General features: G+C 42.7%; 1 protein-coding gene across 2 annotated transcripts; it reads right to left on the bottom strand.

Moving 5' to 3' along the window:
- Positions 1-3,962: 3,962 nt before the first annotated feature.
- On the bottom strand, positions 3,963-20,278 carry LOC125543963 (AMSH-like ubiquitin thioesterase 3). 2 transcript variants are annotated; one of them, XM_048707476.2, is made up of 15 exons: positions 20,006-20,278; positions 19,706-19,770; positions 19,526-19,613; positions 19,159-19,323; positions 18,944-19,038; positions 17,635-17,740; positions 17,492-17,538; positions 17,147-17,233; positions 16,569-16,896; positions 16,368-16,457; positions 16,231-16,293; positions 16,082-16,156; positions 14,931-14,993; positions 13,992-14,044; positions 3,963-4,480 (listed from the first exon to the last, which is right to left on the bottom strand). In XM_048707476.2, the coding sequence occupies exons 1-15, from the start codon at positions 20,126-20,128 to the stop codon at positions 4,300-4,302; spliced, it is 1,629 nt and encodes a 542-aa protein (XP_048563433.1). In that variant the 5' UTR covers positions 20,129-20,278; the 3' UTR covers positions 3,963-4,299. The 2 variants fall into 2 exon arrangements, with proteins under 2 accessions (XP_048563433.1, XP_048563434.1); XM_048707477.2 differs by lacking the exon at positions 17,147-17,233.
- Positions 20,279-20,495: the final 217 nt, after the last annotated feature.

Here is a 20,495-nt window from a genome sequence, read left to right as displayed (position 1 = left end):
TATTCTAGTACGAACTCTAGGGCTGTTTGTGACACCTATAGGAATAGCCAACGGATTGATTGGAAAGAATAACTTTGAGGTGGTTTCGTACCCTACCATAATCTCTTCGTTCGTTCTCAGCTATTAGTGACTTTGGAGTGACTCTTTGTTGCATGTTGAGGGATAGTTATGTGATCCAATTATGTTAGTATTGTTGAGAGGACTTGCACTAGTGAAAGTATGAACCCTAGGCCTTGTTTACTATCATTGCAATACCGTTTACGCTCACTTTTATCACTTGCTACCTTACTGTTTTTATTATTTCAGATTACAAATACCTTTATCTACTATCCATATACCACTTGTTTCACTATCTCTTCGCCGAACTAGTGCACCTATACAATTTACCATTATATTGGGTGTGTTGGGGACACAAGAGACTCTTTGTTATTTGGTTGCAGGGTTTCTTGAGAGAGACCATCTTCATCCTACGCCTCCTACGGATTGATAAATCTTAGGTCATCCACTTGAGGGAAATTTGCTACTGTCCTACAAACCTCTGCACTTGGAAGCCCAACAACGTCTACAAGAAGGTTGTGTAGTAGACATCACTTGGTGAGGACAAGGATTTATTGGATCAGTTCCAGTTGTTGTGACAACTGTACGTCTGGTTAGGGAGGCTGAGATTCAACTCAGAAGACCGCGTCTTCACCTTATTCCCCTTGAGCTAAGGATACACAGTCCTCGCCCTTCACTCTGGTAAGTCTTCAAGGTAGACTTCCAAACCTTCACAGACTTCGTTCATTGGCAATCCACAATGACTCTTGGATGCTCAGAACACGGCGCCTAACCGGCTGGAGAATTCACAGTCCTCAAGTGTAACAAGTCTTTAGATCACGTAGACAGAAAAACTTCAGTGATGCCTAACGCTTTTTGGCTCTGGGTGTTTAGGGCTTTGTCCTCGCAAGGATTTCTCTCTCAAAGGCTTTGAAGGTGGGTTGCTCTCAAACGACAAAAGTTGTGCACTAACTCTGAGCAGCCACCAATTTATGGTGTAGGGGGTGGGCTATTTACAGACAAGAGGCAACCCGACCTGATTTGTCCGAAATGACCCTGGGTCACTAAGGAACTGACACGTGTCCAACGGTCAGATTTCAAACACACGCAGCAGCCTGACTTAGGCTACAAGTAAAGCTGACGTATCCAGCTCTGGATAAGATTTCCTCTCATTGTCTTCGCTCGAAGACTTAGGATTTGGTTGAGCATCACTTCAGTCACTCTGACTTTGTTCACTTGGACCCCACTTAACAGTATGGTGGTTCCTATGACTCAACAAAGAAGAAAAGGAAACTACGAAATAACTATGTCTTCGCACTCCATAGTCTTCAGACGATGTCTTCTCATGTCATAGTCTTCAATGTGAATCACTTCACAGACCATCATTGTCTTCAATGTCTTCACACATTTTTAGGGGTCATCTCTGATAGGTAAACCGAATCAATGAGGGACTACTACCTGTGTTATTCTGCAATTCTCACAAACACATTAACCCCTCAACCAAGTTTGTTGTCAATACTTCAAACCCAACTAGGGGTGGCACTAGATGCACTTACACTCACTGATGTAACTGATTACAAGCATTATTCTAGGGTTGTGACAGACCCACATGTGAGAAATGAGCAGTGTAAAAAACAAAAAATGGCACATTAGCCAAGATTCGAACTAGTGATCTGCCTCTAGTAGACATAGGTACGTAGCCAGTGGAGCTGGTTAACAATCATGATGAATATGCGACGCGGAATCTTTAGAACTAAATATAGCGATAGTTCAAATATTTTCCTTTTTTCAAACATTTCATGAAAATTCCGAATACTTTTTTCGAAATTATGAACACAATTTTAAAAACCACGATCAATTTTTGGAAAAATTGTGACCAATTTTTGGAATTGTAACCAACATTTAAAAATGGGAATAATGTAGACAAACTTGAAAAACAGGTACATTTATTAAATTCCAGACAATTTTTGACAAACATGAACAAGTTTTAAAGATGTGAACAATTTTCGAATCTGCGAAAAAATATAAACATGGAAACACTTTTTGAATTTGTGAACAAATTTTGAAAAAGCGCAACAGTTTTTTGAAAAACATGAACAGTTTTTAAAACGGGACATTTTTTGCATCTATGAACAAATTTTAAAACTATGAACAAAATTAGGAAAAAGCAAATATGCAAACATTTTTTATCTCTGAAAAAATTAAACAAGAACTTTTTTTGAACTTATGAACACTTTTTAAAAGGAGAACATTTTTCCAAATATGCAAAAAGTTTTAAAAATCAACAATATTTTTAAATTTTGAACAAAATTAATAACAGGAACATTTTTTGAATTTTTGAACAAATTTTGAAATGCTGAAAAAGAAAAAAGAAACAAAGATATCAGAAGAAAAAGGAATTCGAAAAGAAATAGAAAAACTGAAATAAGTAAAAAAAGGGGGGGAAGAAAAGAGGTAACAGAAAAATGAACAGGAAAGAAAAAAATTAGAAAAGAATAAAAATGAAAAAGCTGTGAAACCCGGTTTACGAACTTTCTAGGAGGTTCCCAAAACTGGTTGAGAACCTTCTAGAAGTTCCCAAAACCTATACTATAACGCATGCATTATCTCGTGATTAGGTCGGCCCACGTCGGTCGCTAGGTTGCTCGAGCGATCCGGTGTGGCTAAGAACTCTTTTGTTGCGTCCCGCCGCCGCTGCTTCTCATGTTGTCCATCGATCTCTTGGTTTTTGCACCATGCGATGCTCTTCAATCATCTTCTGCCACCAATACCCTAGGTGCACCAACCCTGATCTTTTAACCGTGCATCCATCTCCAATGACAGCTTACTCTAGATCAATAATTTGCAGCCTCCGAACAACCTAGCTTTAATACCCTTTGTAATACAAGCAATCATATGAGGCACGCCACTGAGATTTGTTAACAAGGTTTATCATCATGGCGACATCCTCTGGACCTGACTATGGGCGCTCTTCCCCATGACACCGCTACACTACCGCACCACAGCTGCCCGGGCGCCGGCACACCTGCCGGCTCCCCCTGCGTACTACACGTATAGGTTACATTGTGTGTATACTCCCATAATATATAAGGCCAAGGACATAACGTGTCTGACTCCGACACTACACGTATCCTGCCCACACTAAAACACCAAGTCCACACGTAACAGAACTTGTACACAATATTCAACAGAAACTCAACATCCCATTTGTGAAAATCATATTCTTGTTGTTCAACAAGTACAACAACCATCTTGAGTTTGTTTACACTCTTATCATACATAATTCCATTTGTTCATGTAAGGCTGTGAGATGAAACATAGAAATAGAACATATCCTTTTTTTGATCTTGATGTGTTTTCTTGTCAATCTAGATGCTTAAATTGTTGTTCTTGATGGCCGTACTTTTATGAGTATAATGTCTATATTTATGATTTATCCTGGTTTGAGTTTAAATACCGGTATATATTTTCTTGGAGAAAATGCTGAACCAAAATGACCTTACATAGCTAAAGAAAATCCTTTTCAGGTTGCCTTTTCGTCTGATGGTATGATTTCACAAGTCCATGAAGGAGCAAAAAACTTTCTGAAATATTTTGTGCCCAACTTTGATTATGAGATTATTCTTGGCTGACGTTTTGGCACTGTTATAAATATAAGAATATTAGCTCATTTTCTGATTGTGCAATTTGTTTGGAAGTGCTTCTGTATTGCAGATGCACAATCTTCTGCAGTTTGTTGGAGGTTTGCAAAGCGCTTCTTATCTGATTGAATACCCTTGTATTGCAACCCGGGAGCAAAGTGCATATTACAACCGGAAAGAAAATGCAACTGTTCACTATGAATTTGTTGTAAAAAAAATTACAGAGGTGGCAAAATTCCAGCATTACAGGCTTACAGGCATGAAATTAATATTACAAAACAGGCATGATAAAAACTAACTTTTTTTGATAGCGATCAACTCATTTCAGAATGGAGTAAAACATATGATGCTTTTACAATTAACCTTACACAAAATGAGATTGACCATTACTTACATCTCATCTCAAAAGTGTATATCCCCAGAGGTAAAGGGGGTGAATTACACCACAGATCCTCAATTTCCCCGGATGTACCAATCATATCTCTATAGACACAATAGCTATGTACAATCACTTAAATCAGTATCTGCATTTCTTCAGCGCACTAGAGAAATCAAGGCAGACAATTTGCTCAACTGCCGCAAGTACAGCCGCCAAACTATGACAGAATGAAACTGATACCTCTCACTGTTCTCGGAGGTCAATCATATCAAACTTTGTATCAGCATTCATGTACACATGGGAGCAATGCTCGTAGATTGGTGAGCCATCCAGAGGGGCTTTATGTGGATGGAATCCTCTCTCCGGGCAATCATGGATCACACCAATACCACCTGGATCCGTTAGATGAAATATACCATGTTTTCTGTTCAAAACAAAGCATATAAACAAGATCATATATCATATTATTAAGATGAGGGAGACAAAAGGATAGCACAACGTAGAGAAATAATCCTCAATAAGATAGCAAGCAGCCAAGCAAAAGTCTATCGATTTGGGTTCGGTAAACAGAGCAAATATATAGGCTAAAGCATTTGTATAATTATGGATAATAAGATTTCAGATGGAGATAAGAGTGAAGGATGCACATTTTTATGAACGTGAAGAGAAAATTATACTGGATTTCCCACTTCCCTTAAAAAATTAATTTACATTCAGCGCTCCCAACAGTTTTCTCCATCTGCATAAATCTTCTAAATCACCATTTGCTCCTTACTGACCTAGCCTGAAATCCTGAAATGGAGATGTGCTGGCAGTGGAAGTTGCCAACATGGACCAAATAGAAAAGTAAAACAATTGGGAAGCCTCAATTCTCCACACATGTGCACGACAGAAGATGCTGAAGTGGCTTACATCATGGTCAGGGCCGGCAACGGGGATACTCCACCCAAGATTGTTTGGGGATTTCTAAGGGGGGGTAGAGGCGATCCTGATGCTCGAAAACGTGAAACTCTGACACACCCACAATTGATGCCAGAGCCATGTCATGACGGCAGTAATTTCCATTGAGGATTCAAGTGGTAAGAGATCTGGAAAGTGTTGTGCTATTCAACGGCAGACGGACTGGAGAAAAAGATAGGAAAGAGGAAGGGAAAGAGATTTGGCATATGGTGGCTCCTTGAGTCCTTGGTGTTCTGATGCAACACGCAAGACTTTTGCTTGGTGGCAAAACCCTTCTTCATTATATGCCAATTATGCTTAGGTTTTAGTCTGACATGCTCCCTAAAGTTCGAACCCGTGACACCCCGGACTGAGTGTGTATTCACTTTTGCAGCCATGTCAGACCTATTTAAACCAATAAGGAGGCTGGGCAACTCGCCTCCAGGATGCTCCCTCGATTTGCAGCGTTCGTGTCCGTTCGATCCTGGTCAACCTGGTCTTTTTTTCGTTGCTTGCTGTTGGATCGTCGCGGTGATTCAACGTCTGCCGTTTTCACCGCGTGGTCATTTTGGCGCGGCCAATGACCTGTGGGCTCGAGCGGGATCTGATAGGCTGGGTGGTCTTTTTCTAGGTGCATGCGCAGCCAAACCTGCCGCGCCGCGTGGGCGCGCTTTGCGTCGCGGGGGAGCCGCGGAAGGGTTATCCGGCTCATGTGCACCCGCCTTTTGCGTCCGCAATTGTGCTGTCTTCATGACGGGTGGGCCAGTGCTGCCTCCGGTCCCACTCATCAGCTGCGGTGGCTCACGTCTTGTATATAGGGTATTCCTTGGTACCTCGGTCAACTGCTCCTTGTGCGGCGCTCCTCACGCGCTTCCCGCGTAGTGCGTCGTGCGTCGTGGGGAGTTGTGTGTCCTGCATCAGCTGCAGAAGGGGTGGGTCGACGCATGTGCACCCGGATTGTGCACACGCATTTGTCTAGCATGATGACAGGTGGGCCGCCGCTGCTCTGGTCCCGCTTGGCGGCTGCTACTTCTGTGTCTAGTGCGCGTGTATGTCTTTCCTGTGCACGGTGTTGCGTCTCGTCTGCATTTGGACTTTGGAGAGAGAGGACGGATTGCAGCTGCCCGATGCATCGTGCGTGCCTTACCTCCATCTGCAGTTGGAGAGAGAGATGGACTGGCACCTATGACGCGCTGGTCGACGCCGCGGCCGCCATCGTCCGCGAGCCTGGGTGCACGGTGGCGCTCGCGGACCTCCACTGCTGCCTCGACGCTTCAGCGAGTCCCGCGACCGAGCCGAGGGCCTCGTCCAGGTGGCCGCCACCGGCCTCGGCCCCGCTGCCTCCCGCCACAACGAGCTGTTTCGCGCGCTCGTGGACCTCCACCGCTGCCTTGACGCCTTCAGCAAGTCCCGCGACCGAGCCAAGGGCCTCGTCCAGACGGCTGCCGGCGGCCTCGGCCCGCCACGACGAGTTGTTCCACGCCGTGCGCGTGGTCGACAAGGATCTCCGAGCCACCGCCGCCGGCCGGGAGGAGAACAAGATGGAAGAGGAGAAGAATCGCCCTCCAACCACACCGCTGGCGGCCGAGGACAAATAGCCCAATCGATCCTCATCTCCTGTTGAGGTGATGTTCATCGTTCTTGTTTTTTTCATGTGATGTTCATCGTTCCTCTTATTTTCTCGGTTGATGTGCTAATCGTGTTAGTCATCTAAAAGATGAATGAAGCTGTGACCGGAAAGGAGAGATGGACTAGGATATTTTGCCTCGTCGTGCCGCATGGTGGCCGAGATGCGGCAGCCCATGCTCTATTCCGATGGGCCTCCTCTGCTCGATGGTTGCCGCTGGTTGAGGTTCGTCCTTCTCTGGTCCGCATGTTCTTCGCCGCTGATTTGGATTCGTCCTGCTAATTTCACATGTTTGCCTTCGTTTCGTTCATGCACAGTTTGGTACGGTTTCCTGTTGTCGCTTGCGTCGAGCCTTGGGTCTGTCTCTCCTTCTCATTGAGGTTAGTCCACTCCTCTTGTGCTTGCCAATAGAATGTTTGATGAAATGCGTGTGCTGACGCTTGTTCTACGATTCAGCCTACTCCTGTCGCTGCGCTTCTTCTCGTCCGTCCTGCTGCTTACTCAACGTGCTTCTGCTTGCTGCCTCGGGTAAATAGGCCGTTCTGTTGCTTCTGTGACCGGCGAGTGTTCATTGCATGCCTGTGTGTCGTTGTACTCTGACCGGTTGTTTTTTGTGTATTTCGCAGGTTGTACGATATCTTCTATCGCTGCGTCGTTCGACTCATCAAGGTTTTCTTCTTTCCTTTCTACTACATGTGTGCGTGCTTTACTTTCAGTATCTTCTGTGTCATGCTGTCTGCCTTGGTGATCTTTTAAATATCTGTATGTCGTGCTGATCGTTTAAATGTTCCGGATATGGTCAGGCGTTCTGTGTTGTTCGTTCTCGTGCTGCTTATATTTCGTGTATGCATGTGAGCAGGATGTGTACGCTTGTTTCCGTTGTTATACCAGTCCTGGAGGCCGTGGTAACTCGATGCACCCCCGCTCACTCTTTCTGTTGTACACAGAAGCATATTTGTCCAATTCTCAGACTAAGGTTTTGAAAGAAACCGCAGTTCATTACAACGCCAATTATGGATATGGATCCATCTTGCTGCGCTGGATGAAGGACTGGATGTAATAAGAATTGCATGTGACAAACAGGTGCCTCCTCTATGTACAACTTTTTGCTAATATCATTGAATTTCTCCTGAGATCTCTCTAGACCTTTCCAAATGTATTTTAGTTCGGTGTTTGTATTAACTAGCAGAAGAAGGGATGCAAATGGAAAGAATTTGAGATGCATAAACATAAAAGCACTAAAAGATTTGCTTGAAGCAAAGATGTCTAGCCGGCATACATATGGCAAGAACCTTCAGAGATTAACTTCTTTTCAGCAGTTATTGAGATATATACTTTGCTCATAGGTCACAACTCATGAAGTTACTTCCTTTTGGTTTTGATTTTGAAATATATGTGTCATAGGTCACAACTGATGAAGTTACTTCCTTTTGGTGAAGGTCTGAATATCATCATGATCTTGGCTGAGAGGCTGACATTTCGGAAGGTTCTCGTCTGTATAGATTAGTTGATAGGATGACAACTTAAGTTTATTGAAGCTCTTCTTTAGGAGGCGGGGGCAAGGTTTTTGAGTCACCGACTAATCGCCAAGTCGTTGGAGCGAGGTTGGCTTGCGCAGGCGACTTGGCTAGAGGAGCGAGCCGCGCGGCTGGTAGGCTAGTCGACGATTAGTAGACGACTAGTCGGGCGACTAGGACCTCAAAGCAGGGCGGCTTGCTTCAGCAAGGCCAAGGGAGGGAAGAACGGGAAGGTGAGGAGGCCCGAGTCCAAAGGAGGGGGAGGAGGAGACGAAGCTGGAGAGTGCGCCGCCTGTACGAGGAGAAGCACGAAAGAGACGAAGGAGAAAGGCACATGGGAGAGCAGATGCACGGTCTAGATTAGAGCATATGGACGGTTTGGATTTTATTTGGAAGCTAGGGTTACATAATGGGCCTATTGGGCCAGCTCTCTAGCACGAAACAGAGGAGGAGCAAGACGCGTGCTCCCATCCCATATCAGAATCGCCGCCTCCATTATTCCTACCGCCTCCATTATTCCTACGAGCTGCTGCTGCCTTATCCGAGCTGAAGTATCCTCCAAGCAGCTGCCTACCCCCTCCTCCGCCTGCGACAGCACCTCTTCCCCCTCCTCCTCCTCCTCTTAACACCTGGGGCGACCTGGGGCGATTAATCACGACGAGTCACAGACTAATCGCAGCGAGCCACTAGTCGGAGGCATGGCGACTCGACTTGGCTAGGCGACTCAAAGACCTTGGGCGGGGGTCTGCTTTGGTTTCTTGCTATTTGCCTTTCTCTTAAAGTACTTGACTGGATGCATCTGACAGTTATAAATCAATAATTTGGATGGATCTACTTTTTAAATTTATAACTCTTAGGCTTTTCTCTTAAAAATAATGCGAGTTATTTTTTAGGGGAAAATAGCTTTTGTCCACTTAATAAATCATGTTCGTTATAACCAGTGCTGCTATATCAAACAGTAGTGTGTCGTGCCGGGTAGCACCCATGTTCCATCGAACATGGCTACTGTTCTTGATCATAAGATCTGATATTGTTCTAATTTTATTAGATGAAGCTACAATGGTTAACATATGTAGTGCATGTTCTAGGTTTGTTATATTGAAGGGCTACTGTTCTTGATCATATGATCGTATATCCTATATGTGCAAATCAGGCCTTTAGGCTACTGGAATTTCACTATTGTTTAATAGGAAAAGTTGATTGATCCATTATCAAGGGCAGCATGAATTATATGTGATTCAGCACCTTTATTAAGTTTCCCTTCTTCTTTTAGCTTATTAGTCGCTACCTAAGATAGTACCAAGCATGATCTTTTGTTTGCCATGTACGACACCACTGAGTCATTTTATTAAGCTGGCATTAGTAATTTTGCATTTTACATGGTTCATGTGCAAGTTAAACGTCTGTCCAATAATACTAATATTAAGTTTATAATGTTGGCACAGTCTGTTATTGCTGTTGTCTTCTTGGGAGTACTTGAGAAGGCGTGGCTGGGAATGTGAGGACACGCCATGGCAGAGGTGCGTGGTCGGCAGGAGGAGTCAGGGAGGCATGAAGGTAGACATGTGGATGTTATCGTGGCATTGATACATTTCACTCCACCGATGCTGCATACCAAGGTGAGTGAATGCTATCGTGGCCTTAGATGCCCTGTCTAATTCTTGCTTGAATTTTTTGTTTTGTATGCTCGGATGTGTGTTCAGTTCCCACATTGTTTTTCTCATGTGGAGTTGAAACCACATTTGGTTGGTCCAATAGCAAATAATGGTATGTTTCACTCTGAAATCATATTGCATATAGAGAGATGTTCATTGTTAGTTATTGGGTTATGGTATGAAATGACAGCTTTTATAGTCAGTTTGCCGTGTCATCTATTCAGAATCAAGCAAATTTGGGCCTCTAAAAAACAATCAGGTCGACATAGTAATTTTGACAAGACGAGAGACGTAATTTTCCTGTGTTTTCCTCTTGTTAATTTTGAAATACCTTTGACAGGAAAATGTTTCCTGTTTTTTTGTCTAACCTGTCGTAATTTTGTCTCGTGGGTCCATCTATATGAGAACCTTCTAAGTGGAAGTCAAATGGTGGAGTCTCAGTATGTTTTTTTTAAGTTGAGTCGAAAAGTTTTTACGTGATATTTGAACTGAAACTTAACTATGGCATGACTGGTACTCCCTCCGTAAAGAAATACAAGAGCAGGGAGTACTTCATTTGAGGCTCCTGGCTGAGTATAGATACTATGACCAGACCTTATTCGTCTTGATTCTTAATGCCTTCTTCGTTTTAGTCTCCATCTACCTGTGCAATCAATAATTTTGCTAGAGATGTCTATATAATTGTATTATGCATTGTTTTTCTGCTACGTAAATAACACTTTCCTTGGCGTTGGCGGTGGTGGTGCAGGATTGGTTGGAAGCCAAACAGGGCACCCGAGAAGGAGAAGAGGAGAATGCTTTGAAGTGAGGAAATGATAAGTTTTATTGTTTTGTTTTAAGAGCAAGATAGGAGTTGATATGTAGTCCTCTGGCTTCTTTGTATTCTATACTATGTGTATAGCCAAAGCACTCATGATTTTATAGACACATATATTTTTAAACAAAAGCCCATGTATTTTTTTTTGTCAAACATAGTCATTGGAAAGTCCACATATTTTCAATGCGTACATGATTTCAAATGGGTCTCTGTACATGATTTCAAATGGGTCTCTGTGAAGATGGTAGCAAATATTTTATGTTGTCAAATTAAAAATGTGTATATACATCTCATTGTAGACAACAATCGACCATGTTTCCTATTTAAGGCAATTGAACCATGGATATTTTTTTCCTCGCGCACATGGATTTAAGGTGCCTCTGCACCATTTGGCGCAACAAGCCCCCGTTTTCCAACTAAGAGAGATTAAATTTCTTGTCATATGTGCTTACCTGTAACAAAATCAACTAAATGATGGATTTCTTTTCATCACTAACATGGAATCAGCAGGTCTTTGCGATATTTGGCGCGACGGGTTTCGCAGCGTGATAACTATATTTTCAATATAGCATTCTACTACAAATATCGAATAGGTCCTTGCAAAATATTTTCATCGACAACATGGCTTTAGCGGGTCTCTGCGCCATTTGGCGCAATGGGTCAACTAGTAATAATAAACCAGCTGGGCACCATGTCATGAAAGCTTGTTAGCTAATGATCTTTGGAGTTGCAGAGTTTAAGCAGAGTGGAATGTAACTAGAAATTTTGAGGAGGCGAGTAAGAAAGTTGCATAAAACTTTAGCAAACTCTAATTTCGTTTCCACATTGGTGAATACTGGCAAATACTACATAATTCGGTCGTCGGTAGTAACACATGAAAACGGAACTACTTGGTACAAATCAGAGGCCAAATGTATGCACAATTCGACCTGCAACAACAACAAAGCCTTTAGTCCCAAACAAGTTGGGGTAGGCCTGAGCTGAAACCCATAAGATCTTGAACCAACTCATGGTTTTGGCAGATGGATAGCTAACTTCCACGCACCCCTGTGCATGGCTAGTTCTTTGGTGACATTCCAGTCCTTCAGATCTCTCTTTAAGGACTCCTCCCATTTCAAGTTTGGTCTACCCCGACCTCTCTTGACATTATCAGCACACTTTAACCGTCCACTATGCATTGGAGGTTCTGGAGGCTGCGCTGTATATGCCCAAACCATCTCAGACGATGTTAAACAAGCTTCTCTTCAATCGGTGCTACCCCAACTCTATCACGTATATCATCATTCCGGACCTGATCTTTTCTTGTGTGGCCACACATCCATCTCACCATGCGTATTTCCGCTACACCCAACTGTTGAATATGTCGCCTTTCAGTCGGCCAACACTCAGCACCATACAATATTGTGGGTCGATTCGCCGTTGTAACGCCCCTGACACATCAACCGGTTTCCGGCCGTTACGCCTAGCGGGATCTAGGCTGGTCCCAAAGACAAACACTAGGCTTTTCTGCGCCCTTTGTCCTCACTCATGCACACCCGAGACCAACTTCCCAGTCAAACACCCATCCTCAAATCGCTCCAAGCCAAGCACGCTTAACTTTGGAGTTCCTTCTGAATGGGCTACCAAAAAAGAAGGAATTCCTTGTTGATATTAGTCTATCATTCCTATTAAGCCAGGACACATACACTCCCACTCAAAGGAACCGACGTCCTCGTCGGACCATTAGGAATGTTCCCTCTTGGCACACGTAACTGCGTCCAATCCGGCACATGTGCCAAGCCGTGTGCCCCAACGGGCCACGCGCACATGACCCGCACATGCCCTTGTAACCGCAAGGGTCGGCTCTAATATCAAGCCACATCCACTGGTTCCTAGCCATTACACCTGGGCGGGATCTAGACTGGTCTCACAGGCCAACAGTAGTTTTTTCTGCGCACTTTGTCCTCACTCATGCGCACCCGAGACCAACTTCCCAATTGGTCATCCATCCTCAAATCGCTCCAAACCAAGCACGCTTAACTTTGGAGTTCTTTCTAAATGGGCTCCGAAAAAGAAGAAATTCCTTGTTGATATGAGTAGTCTATCATTCCTATTAAGCCAGGATCTCACAACCGCCCTATAGAAATGAGAACTAAGAGCGTCTTCAGCAGCCAGTCAATATGGTGGGCAACAGCCAAAATAGCACACAGGAGGTAAAAACGCTCTCCAGCAGAAAGTCTATCGCATAACGTTGTCCAAAAATCATGGTAGATCTTCCCAACTTGGACAATCCCTCCACATCATCCAAATTGCAACTGCCTCTCCCAAACCCTTCCTCCTACCACCTTCCGGAGTAGCAGAGGGTATTTTTTTTCAAGAGAGCGTGATGTTGGATGTAGTGGTGGATCCGGCGCAGCCACACACTATGGTTCTGGATCAGGCCACTACCGAGTGCCATCGTTGTGGATCCAGAGGTGGAGCAGGACGCAATGGGGGGGGGGGGGGGGGGGATGCCGGCGGCTCGGGTGCGGTGGAGTGGAAGAGGACGGAAAGGGAGGAAGCCGGGCAGCGGGGGGAAGGAGCAGCAGAGGTGGTGCTGCAGGCGGCGGCTCGGATCGCAGTGGACAGGGCTGGGGGTGTCCATGGCCGCGGCCGGTGGTGGCAGCAGCAGTAGGAAGGGGAATAGGTAGAGGAAGTCATGGGGGCCTCATAGGCGCTGACAACAGTGAAGGAGACGGACAGGAGTGGCAGGCGTGACAGGCGTCATTATTTTTTTTTAGTGAAAAGCATCGCTCTGTTAGGAAAGAGAGAGCTGTACAGGAGAGTCTGAGGAAGATGATTGTTTCGGAAAAGCTGAGAAGATAAGTTAACAGGGGATGGGCTTGACTGATCAGTCTGCCTGCTTTTCTTCATTTCTCCTCTCTGTACAGCACACGTGCATGTGCTATTTTGATTGATTAGCCTGATACATTTTGCTATCAACGCACACTAGAACGTAGTATCAACTATTTAAATTAAAATGGTTGCACAGCATCAAGATGTTACATCATGTTTGTATTTAATTAGCAGGAACTAAGTATGGTGGTGAAATGGTTGTTGCATTGGTAGTTATAAAATATTATTGAAATATAGGAGAGAATATAGAGGATGTGAATATAAACTATCTGCTGGAGAGCTGTGAGATATACATGAGGAATCCTTTTAAACCATAGTCTACATGGGGATATATATATAGACTATCAAATTTAGAGCATCTACTAGAGATGCTCTAAACACCCTAAAGTTCACCACAAGCCAATGCTAGTCCATCTGATTTTGATTAGCAACAGTCAAAAAAAAGAGTGAAAGATTGACCGCAAAACTGGATGTTGACAGAACATACAAAACAATTAAATACTTACTTTCTTGTGTCAGTAGGTGCCATAACTATTGCAATTGCCTCAGGTAGCATGACCTGTTGATACAATAATGTCAAACACATTTGCTCAAATGAATTGTAGAAAATCATGATGCAGAGTACACATACACTACATGATTTGTGGTTGTATATATACTATATGTTTGTATACTATATTTAATGCCAAAGTGAGTTATCTAAAAAAAATACAAGTGGGCCCATAATTTTCATTATATTTGTGAAATACGCACATATTTGTATGTAAAAAAGGAGTATGCCCAAAATATGGCACATGCTACCTAAAAAGTACTCCCTCGGTACATAAATATAAGACGTTTTAGAGAGTTGTGTCAAGTCTCTAAAACGCCTTATATTTATGTATAGAGGGAGTAGTATACATGCTACCTAAACATTCTTATATACTACATACTACGAGTATATGCACTCCGGTATGATAGATACTACCTAGAACATACGAAATACAAGTGGGAGTGACTACAAGTGGAAACATTTATTCTACCGAAGTTAAGAGGGGTCAAGCATCTTTGGATACACAAAGTTAAGAGGGGTCAAAAACAAACAGAAGGAATTGTCTTGTGGACACGGGGGGAAAGTAGGCATCCGAATACATGATACAAATGAAACAATAGGATAAGCAAGATTAACAAATGAAACAAATATCATTTTAAATATTGATCTAAAAATATGCTTGCAAATATGCATTCTAGATTTTTCATATTGTATAGCATCTCATCAATAAGTAGAGTTACAGAATCTTGATATACAATTAATTTCTTCATGTTTTCGTTATCTGAAAACATACGATTGTACTGTGAGACAAATGACGTCATCGAGTGTTGAGGGCAACAACAAAAATACTATAATGGAACTGCCCACCAAATAAGTGGTAATGGTACTGAGAGGTCCAGTCTGCCAACATTACCTGGTACGAATAATGATTATGGAGGTCAATAGAGGACAGGAAACAGGACTGCGTTGGATGTGTCTGGAAAGGAAAGCAGACAATTAGTGACGAAAGCAACCTTTTTTATGACAACAGAAGCGAGCGGTCAGGCAGTCAACAAATAAATAATATCCCCAAGTACCAAGCTATGGCTAGGTATGGAGTACCGTACTTATGCAGTTATGCCTACTTCTGTAACACTTACTTTTTTGAGGATTACTTCTGTAACACGTATTGCCATATGGCATCTACTTATTACTATTTGGTAGAATTCAGATGGCTAATACTAAAACAGCAATGTGTTACCACATCCATCTTTGAAACAAATATTGCATGAGATACAACTGAGAGTGCCATGAATCTCCTTGAACCAATATTAAATAGGAATGTACACATTTTCAACAACACAGATTTTGTTGATGTTACATTCTATCAAGTCCATGATTCGGTGACATGGCCTAGTGCAAAAACATAACACAAAGGGCAGCCCGGTGCACGTAGCTCCCGCTTGCGCAGGGTCCGGGGAAGGGTCCGGCCGCTTTGGGTCTGTAATACGCAGCCTTTCCCTACAATTCCTGCAATAGGCTGTTTCCAGGACTCAACCCGTGACCTCATGGTCACAAGGCAACAGCTTTACCGCGGCAAAAACATAACACAACATTGCAAGAAAGCAATACATATACATACAGATCTAGTTGCAAAACCATGATTTCACCTATCAACTATGGAAGATGCCCTTGTGGCACCGCACCACCTTCCATTGTGTATGGGAAGTGCATGAAGCATTGTCCACAATTAGGCAACATGGATCTAAATCATGTAATACACGTAATTACATGGACAAATGTCGATTTCAAGGTGACAATTGTAAGCATATCAGCGAGATTCTCAAAATAAAAGTGGCACGCCAATTCAAGCAAAAGGGTTTGATAGCATAGTATCCAGCTTTGTAACAACAAAGGTTTTAAACAGAGTTTCTTCAGTTATGAATTATGAAGACAAAGAACTAAAGAAAACGTATTAATTGATATATCTTTAAATATATTGTTAACAGATTACATATACCTTATTGGCTTGAGCAAACAACAAACAGCATCAATGGTGCATAAAATTCTTTAAACTGAACTTACATGAATCCAACCAAGGGTGAATAGTGAGCCCTTGTCCTGAACTTCAAATAGTTCTTCTTCATTTGTAGCTTCACACTGTCAAAAAAGAAAGCAATGTATTATTAATACAGTAAACAACCTAGTCAACGAAAGATACAAGAACAACTTACCGAATCAGATGTAGATTTCTGCTTTGGAATTATTAAGGTTGTAATATGAAAAGTTCTCTTTTTCTACATGAAAAATACAATGTGATGTCAGTAGTCGAGCAAAATAACTGTTCTCATTTCCGGAATAACATACATACCAGGGTACCAGCAAGAACCCCACAAGTTTCTAAACTTCTTTTAGTGTTCGCCTCAGCAACCCTTAGAAAACACTCCATCAACTTCACCGGCTAACAAAGTTGAAATCATCAGTCAAGATAACTGTATAGGAATACATAAGTTACAAACAAATACAGAGCAATATATCATTTCAAATGGAATCGGGTGTAATTTGAACTTACAACATGCAAGTTATGATAACGACCGGTTTCTGATATAGCAAGTCCTTGTGTTGGATCAGCAACTCTTGATGGAGAAATTGCGGGTGCGCGATCAGGATGTACTTCTGCCAGGACTGGCGGGGGTGAAGGCTGTCTGATATTCAACTGGGACAATTCTCCCTCCAGACTAGCAGAAGGTGTAGAGGTGCATTCTTCTGCTGGTGCAGACCATCGACCATCATCAAGAGATAGAACAGATTGCATATCATCGTTATCTTTTGTAGTGCTATCAGGATATGTGGTACTGGGACCATGCAGACCATCTTGGTTCAACATAGCCGGCACTAGACTGCAGAAGCAACAGAGTGATAATGTCACACTGAGCAGACTAATTTCCATATAAATTATACATATGTTTGGTTTACTCTTCTAATCTCTCTTCTACTCAAATATTGTATTAGCTTCATTGAATTTGTCTAGTCAAATCCCGCTTTCTTTCTAAATCTAGTCCATACAATTAAAACAATTTGGAGGCAATGAGATAGTTAAATTATTTATGTTTGTTCAGTGGATTCCACTCAAAATAGTTCAATGCATACATGAATCTCAATAGGCTTCCAGGTCCCAAACAGAGTAGAAAGACCAATGAGGCCCTGTTTGGATCGTCGTGTTCTTTTGAAATACACCTGTAAAGAATACGGGTCTCAGCTCATCGTTTTATTTCCGTTCGAGATTTGCTAAGCAGCCGGTAAGATACAGGTGTAAAACATACACCTCCGTATTTAATTACAACCAATCCAAGCACGGCCTTAGGGCGGCTTTCAAAAAAGAAAGAGCACACCATTTTTAAAACTGAACGAAACTTTGCGCACGGTAAGAAAAAATGAGACAAAAAAACAGAATTTGTATTAGAGATATTACGCTGAAACTATCTCAAATCTCACCTTGTCATATCACTTTGTGTAAATTCAAGATTGCATGGATATTGGACCTGCATTAAGCAGAAATAAATTTGTAAGATAATGGTTGCCCATGATCAAATTCTCATGCAAACATGTTGGGGGAAATGTAACGAAAGCAAACATGCCTTGACTGCAGCAACAGGCCCATTCCATTGTCCATGAAGCCCATTAGACCCTAATATTGAATGTCTAGCCAGTGTCTCTTCTTTCGGAAAAGGCAGATTTACAAATCTGAATAATTTAGCCAGAAAGTGAAAAGAGTCTAGCTTAGTACACCGATAAAAAGTATTCCAACAACAAATCTATAACACTAAATGACTGTGGATGTCAGGCAAAGTGATGGAATTTTTTGTCTAAAAAAAGCGCATCGTATAAAGGAGCAAACAGAGACTATGAAAATATCAAGTCACATGCATGCAACTAGAAGAGAAGCAGCAATTCATCCTTTCAGTCCCAAACAAATTGGGGTAGGCTAGAGTTGGAACCTATAAGATCTCGAAACTTAGTCATAGTTCTGGCACGTGGATTTTCCAGTCCTTCAGGTCTCTCTTTACGGACTCCTCCCATGTCAAGTTTGGTCTACCCCGATCTCTCTTGACATTATCAGCACGCTTTAATCTTCTGCTATGCGTCAGCATTTCTGGAGGAATGATGTTGGCTCTTCACATTCAACCTTTTGCCCCTTGCTAGAGGATGATGTTTCTCTGCTTAACAACTCCGAAATGTGTACAGTGTAGAATGACCAATCACCAGAAACAATTAATGTGGTGCCAAACTTCAAATATCCACTTATAAAACTGTAGGACAGCCAGACAAATTGATAAACACGACTAAACTCTGCCATGAAAAAACTATGTTCTTGTATTAATAAAAAGAACTCATAAACCAGAGCTAGATCTCTGAAATCTCCTAATTCAACCGACTAGTCAGAGAAAGACTGATAATTGACCTGACTCAAATGCAGGAAAGCATGCGGTCCCATAATTAAGTTAGGACCCCGATAAGTGCCAAACGTGTGGCACGAGCACATGGCAACTCCGAACGTTTTTTATGGCAAGTTTAGTGACGCGAGGATGGCAACTCTCTTTTCAGATGGCAAATTTCAGTTTTTTTTTACGTTTTTTTCGGATGGCAACTTTAGTTGTAAAAACGTCAGGGCCGGAGTGCTTCGTGCCACACGTGTGGCACTTATCATCTGGATTAAGTTACTGTGTTGCTTATGAAGTGTACCCTTTAAACCTAACTTTTTGGCTTAAGAAATTGATCAAGTTACCAGAGTGGTTTAGGTTAGCTATCAAACATGTCAACTAGCCTTCCTCTTTCATAATTGGTGGACAACCGTTCAATCTGGAAATCACTCAGGCACTACTTTTACTTCAGCCAAATGAAACACAGCATATCATACACACAAATATGAACAGAAGATACACATACTGTTTGCGGATCTGCCTATCAGTTTGGATACTTGTCCATGATGCCACGTGATGCCTCCCGTCTGGGTAGAATTTTTGCAATGAACCTACAAATGGCTGGAGAAGGGAAGGAATGAGAAAGAATAGCCAGAAAGAACACCTGGCAAACTGACAGTACATAACTCGTTTTCCACAAAATGATTGCAAACTACGAAATGTTGCACAATCCCATATTACCTGTGTGGAATATGTGGTTGGAGGATGCTTCTCCGTCCTTAAACTTGCAGCATGGGTTCCATTCAGACCATTAGCTTCCGGGCTACCCCTTCTGTTATGTTCAACGAGCTGCCGCTTCACAACTGGCTTCAGAGACTCAAGCTCATTGACAACATCAATGAGTGTCTACAACAAAACAGTCAATCAGACAAACAAGCGCACGGGGAGGGGGAGGGTAGATTAGTCAACATGACCAATCGGAACTGTAAATTCTACATCATATATTATACATATAAGGCTCAAGATGTGCTATGTGATCATGAAAACTAATACTTTAAATGTTTGATAACATAAATACAGTAGTTAGTGAGCGCGTAAGAGGAATTACAGAGGAGTTGGCGTTTCTGACGAACTCTGCTTCCCTCAACTTGAATACGGGGTAGTCACGGTGCTTGGGGATGGTCTCACACAGCAAGCTGCAGCCGGTCAGAGTCAGATGTTAACTGATCATCATCATCACGATAGTAAGAAGCGAATATCAGGATGAATCAATCAACGTTCAGCCAACCTCGTATATCTCAGGAGGATGACATACAGGTCGAGGATGTTCTTCTCATCTCGATATATCTTGGCCTGCGCACCACATAAAAGCACAACATTTTAGCACCGTCTGGAACAAAAACACGGTAGCACTGACGTTAATTACGTACTACAAACCAAATTCACCACACCGCGCGTTAACAGAACAAGAAAACTACCGCGAATTGCGAAAGAACAGCTAGAAGCTAAATTTCAGCCCCAAAAGGCCAGATCTATAGTGGCGGTAGGAATTCCGAGCGAGAGATTTCGAAGATGGTTAGGGTTTGACCTGGCGGAGGAGGGTGCCCGCGATGCGGAAGTAGTAGGGAAGGCTGATGCGGTGGTCGACGGCGATCGGCCGCGCGCAGGCCTCGATGCTGATGATGCCCTTGGCTGGCTGCGGTGGCCCCATGGCCTTCTCTTGTGAGCTCCTCTGCTCCTCCGGCGAGAAGTTCGCGACGAGAATTAGCGACGAGAATTAGCGACGCGGGTTAGGAAAGGAGAGGCAGACCTCAGGAATTAGTCACACACTCGCATTCCGCGTGGCGAAGTAATCGTTCTTGCGGTTGTACCCTTAGGATTACGGAAATTGACGTGTTTTTATGTAACTTCTATTGTTTTTTATGTTTGCTACTAGATCATGAAAGCGCGCGTTGCTGCGCCCGTCAATTTTTGTTAGATTGATAAGAACTTCATAAAATAAGTGAATGTGCAAAACATGAGATATCATTTTTGTATAAATTGACCAATATATCATTAAGTTATCAAAGGTGAGAAAT

This window comes from Triticum urartu, chromosome 3A (genome assembly GCF_056163025.1).
Source record: "Triticum urartu cultivar PI428250 chromosome 3A, HENAU_Tu73, whole genome shotgun sequence".
NCBI classification, from domain to species: domain Eukaryota; kingdom Viridiplantae; phylum Streptophyta; class Magnoliopsida; order Poales; family Poaceae; genus Triticum; species Triticum urartu.
The sequence above is the reverse complement of the archived record's forward strand: the minus strand, read 5'-3'. Positions and strand labels throughout refer to the sequence as shown.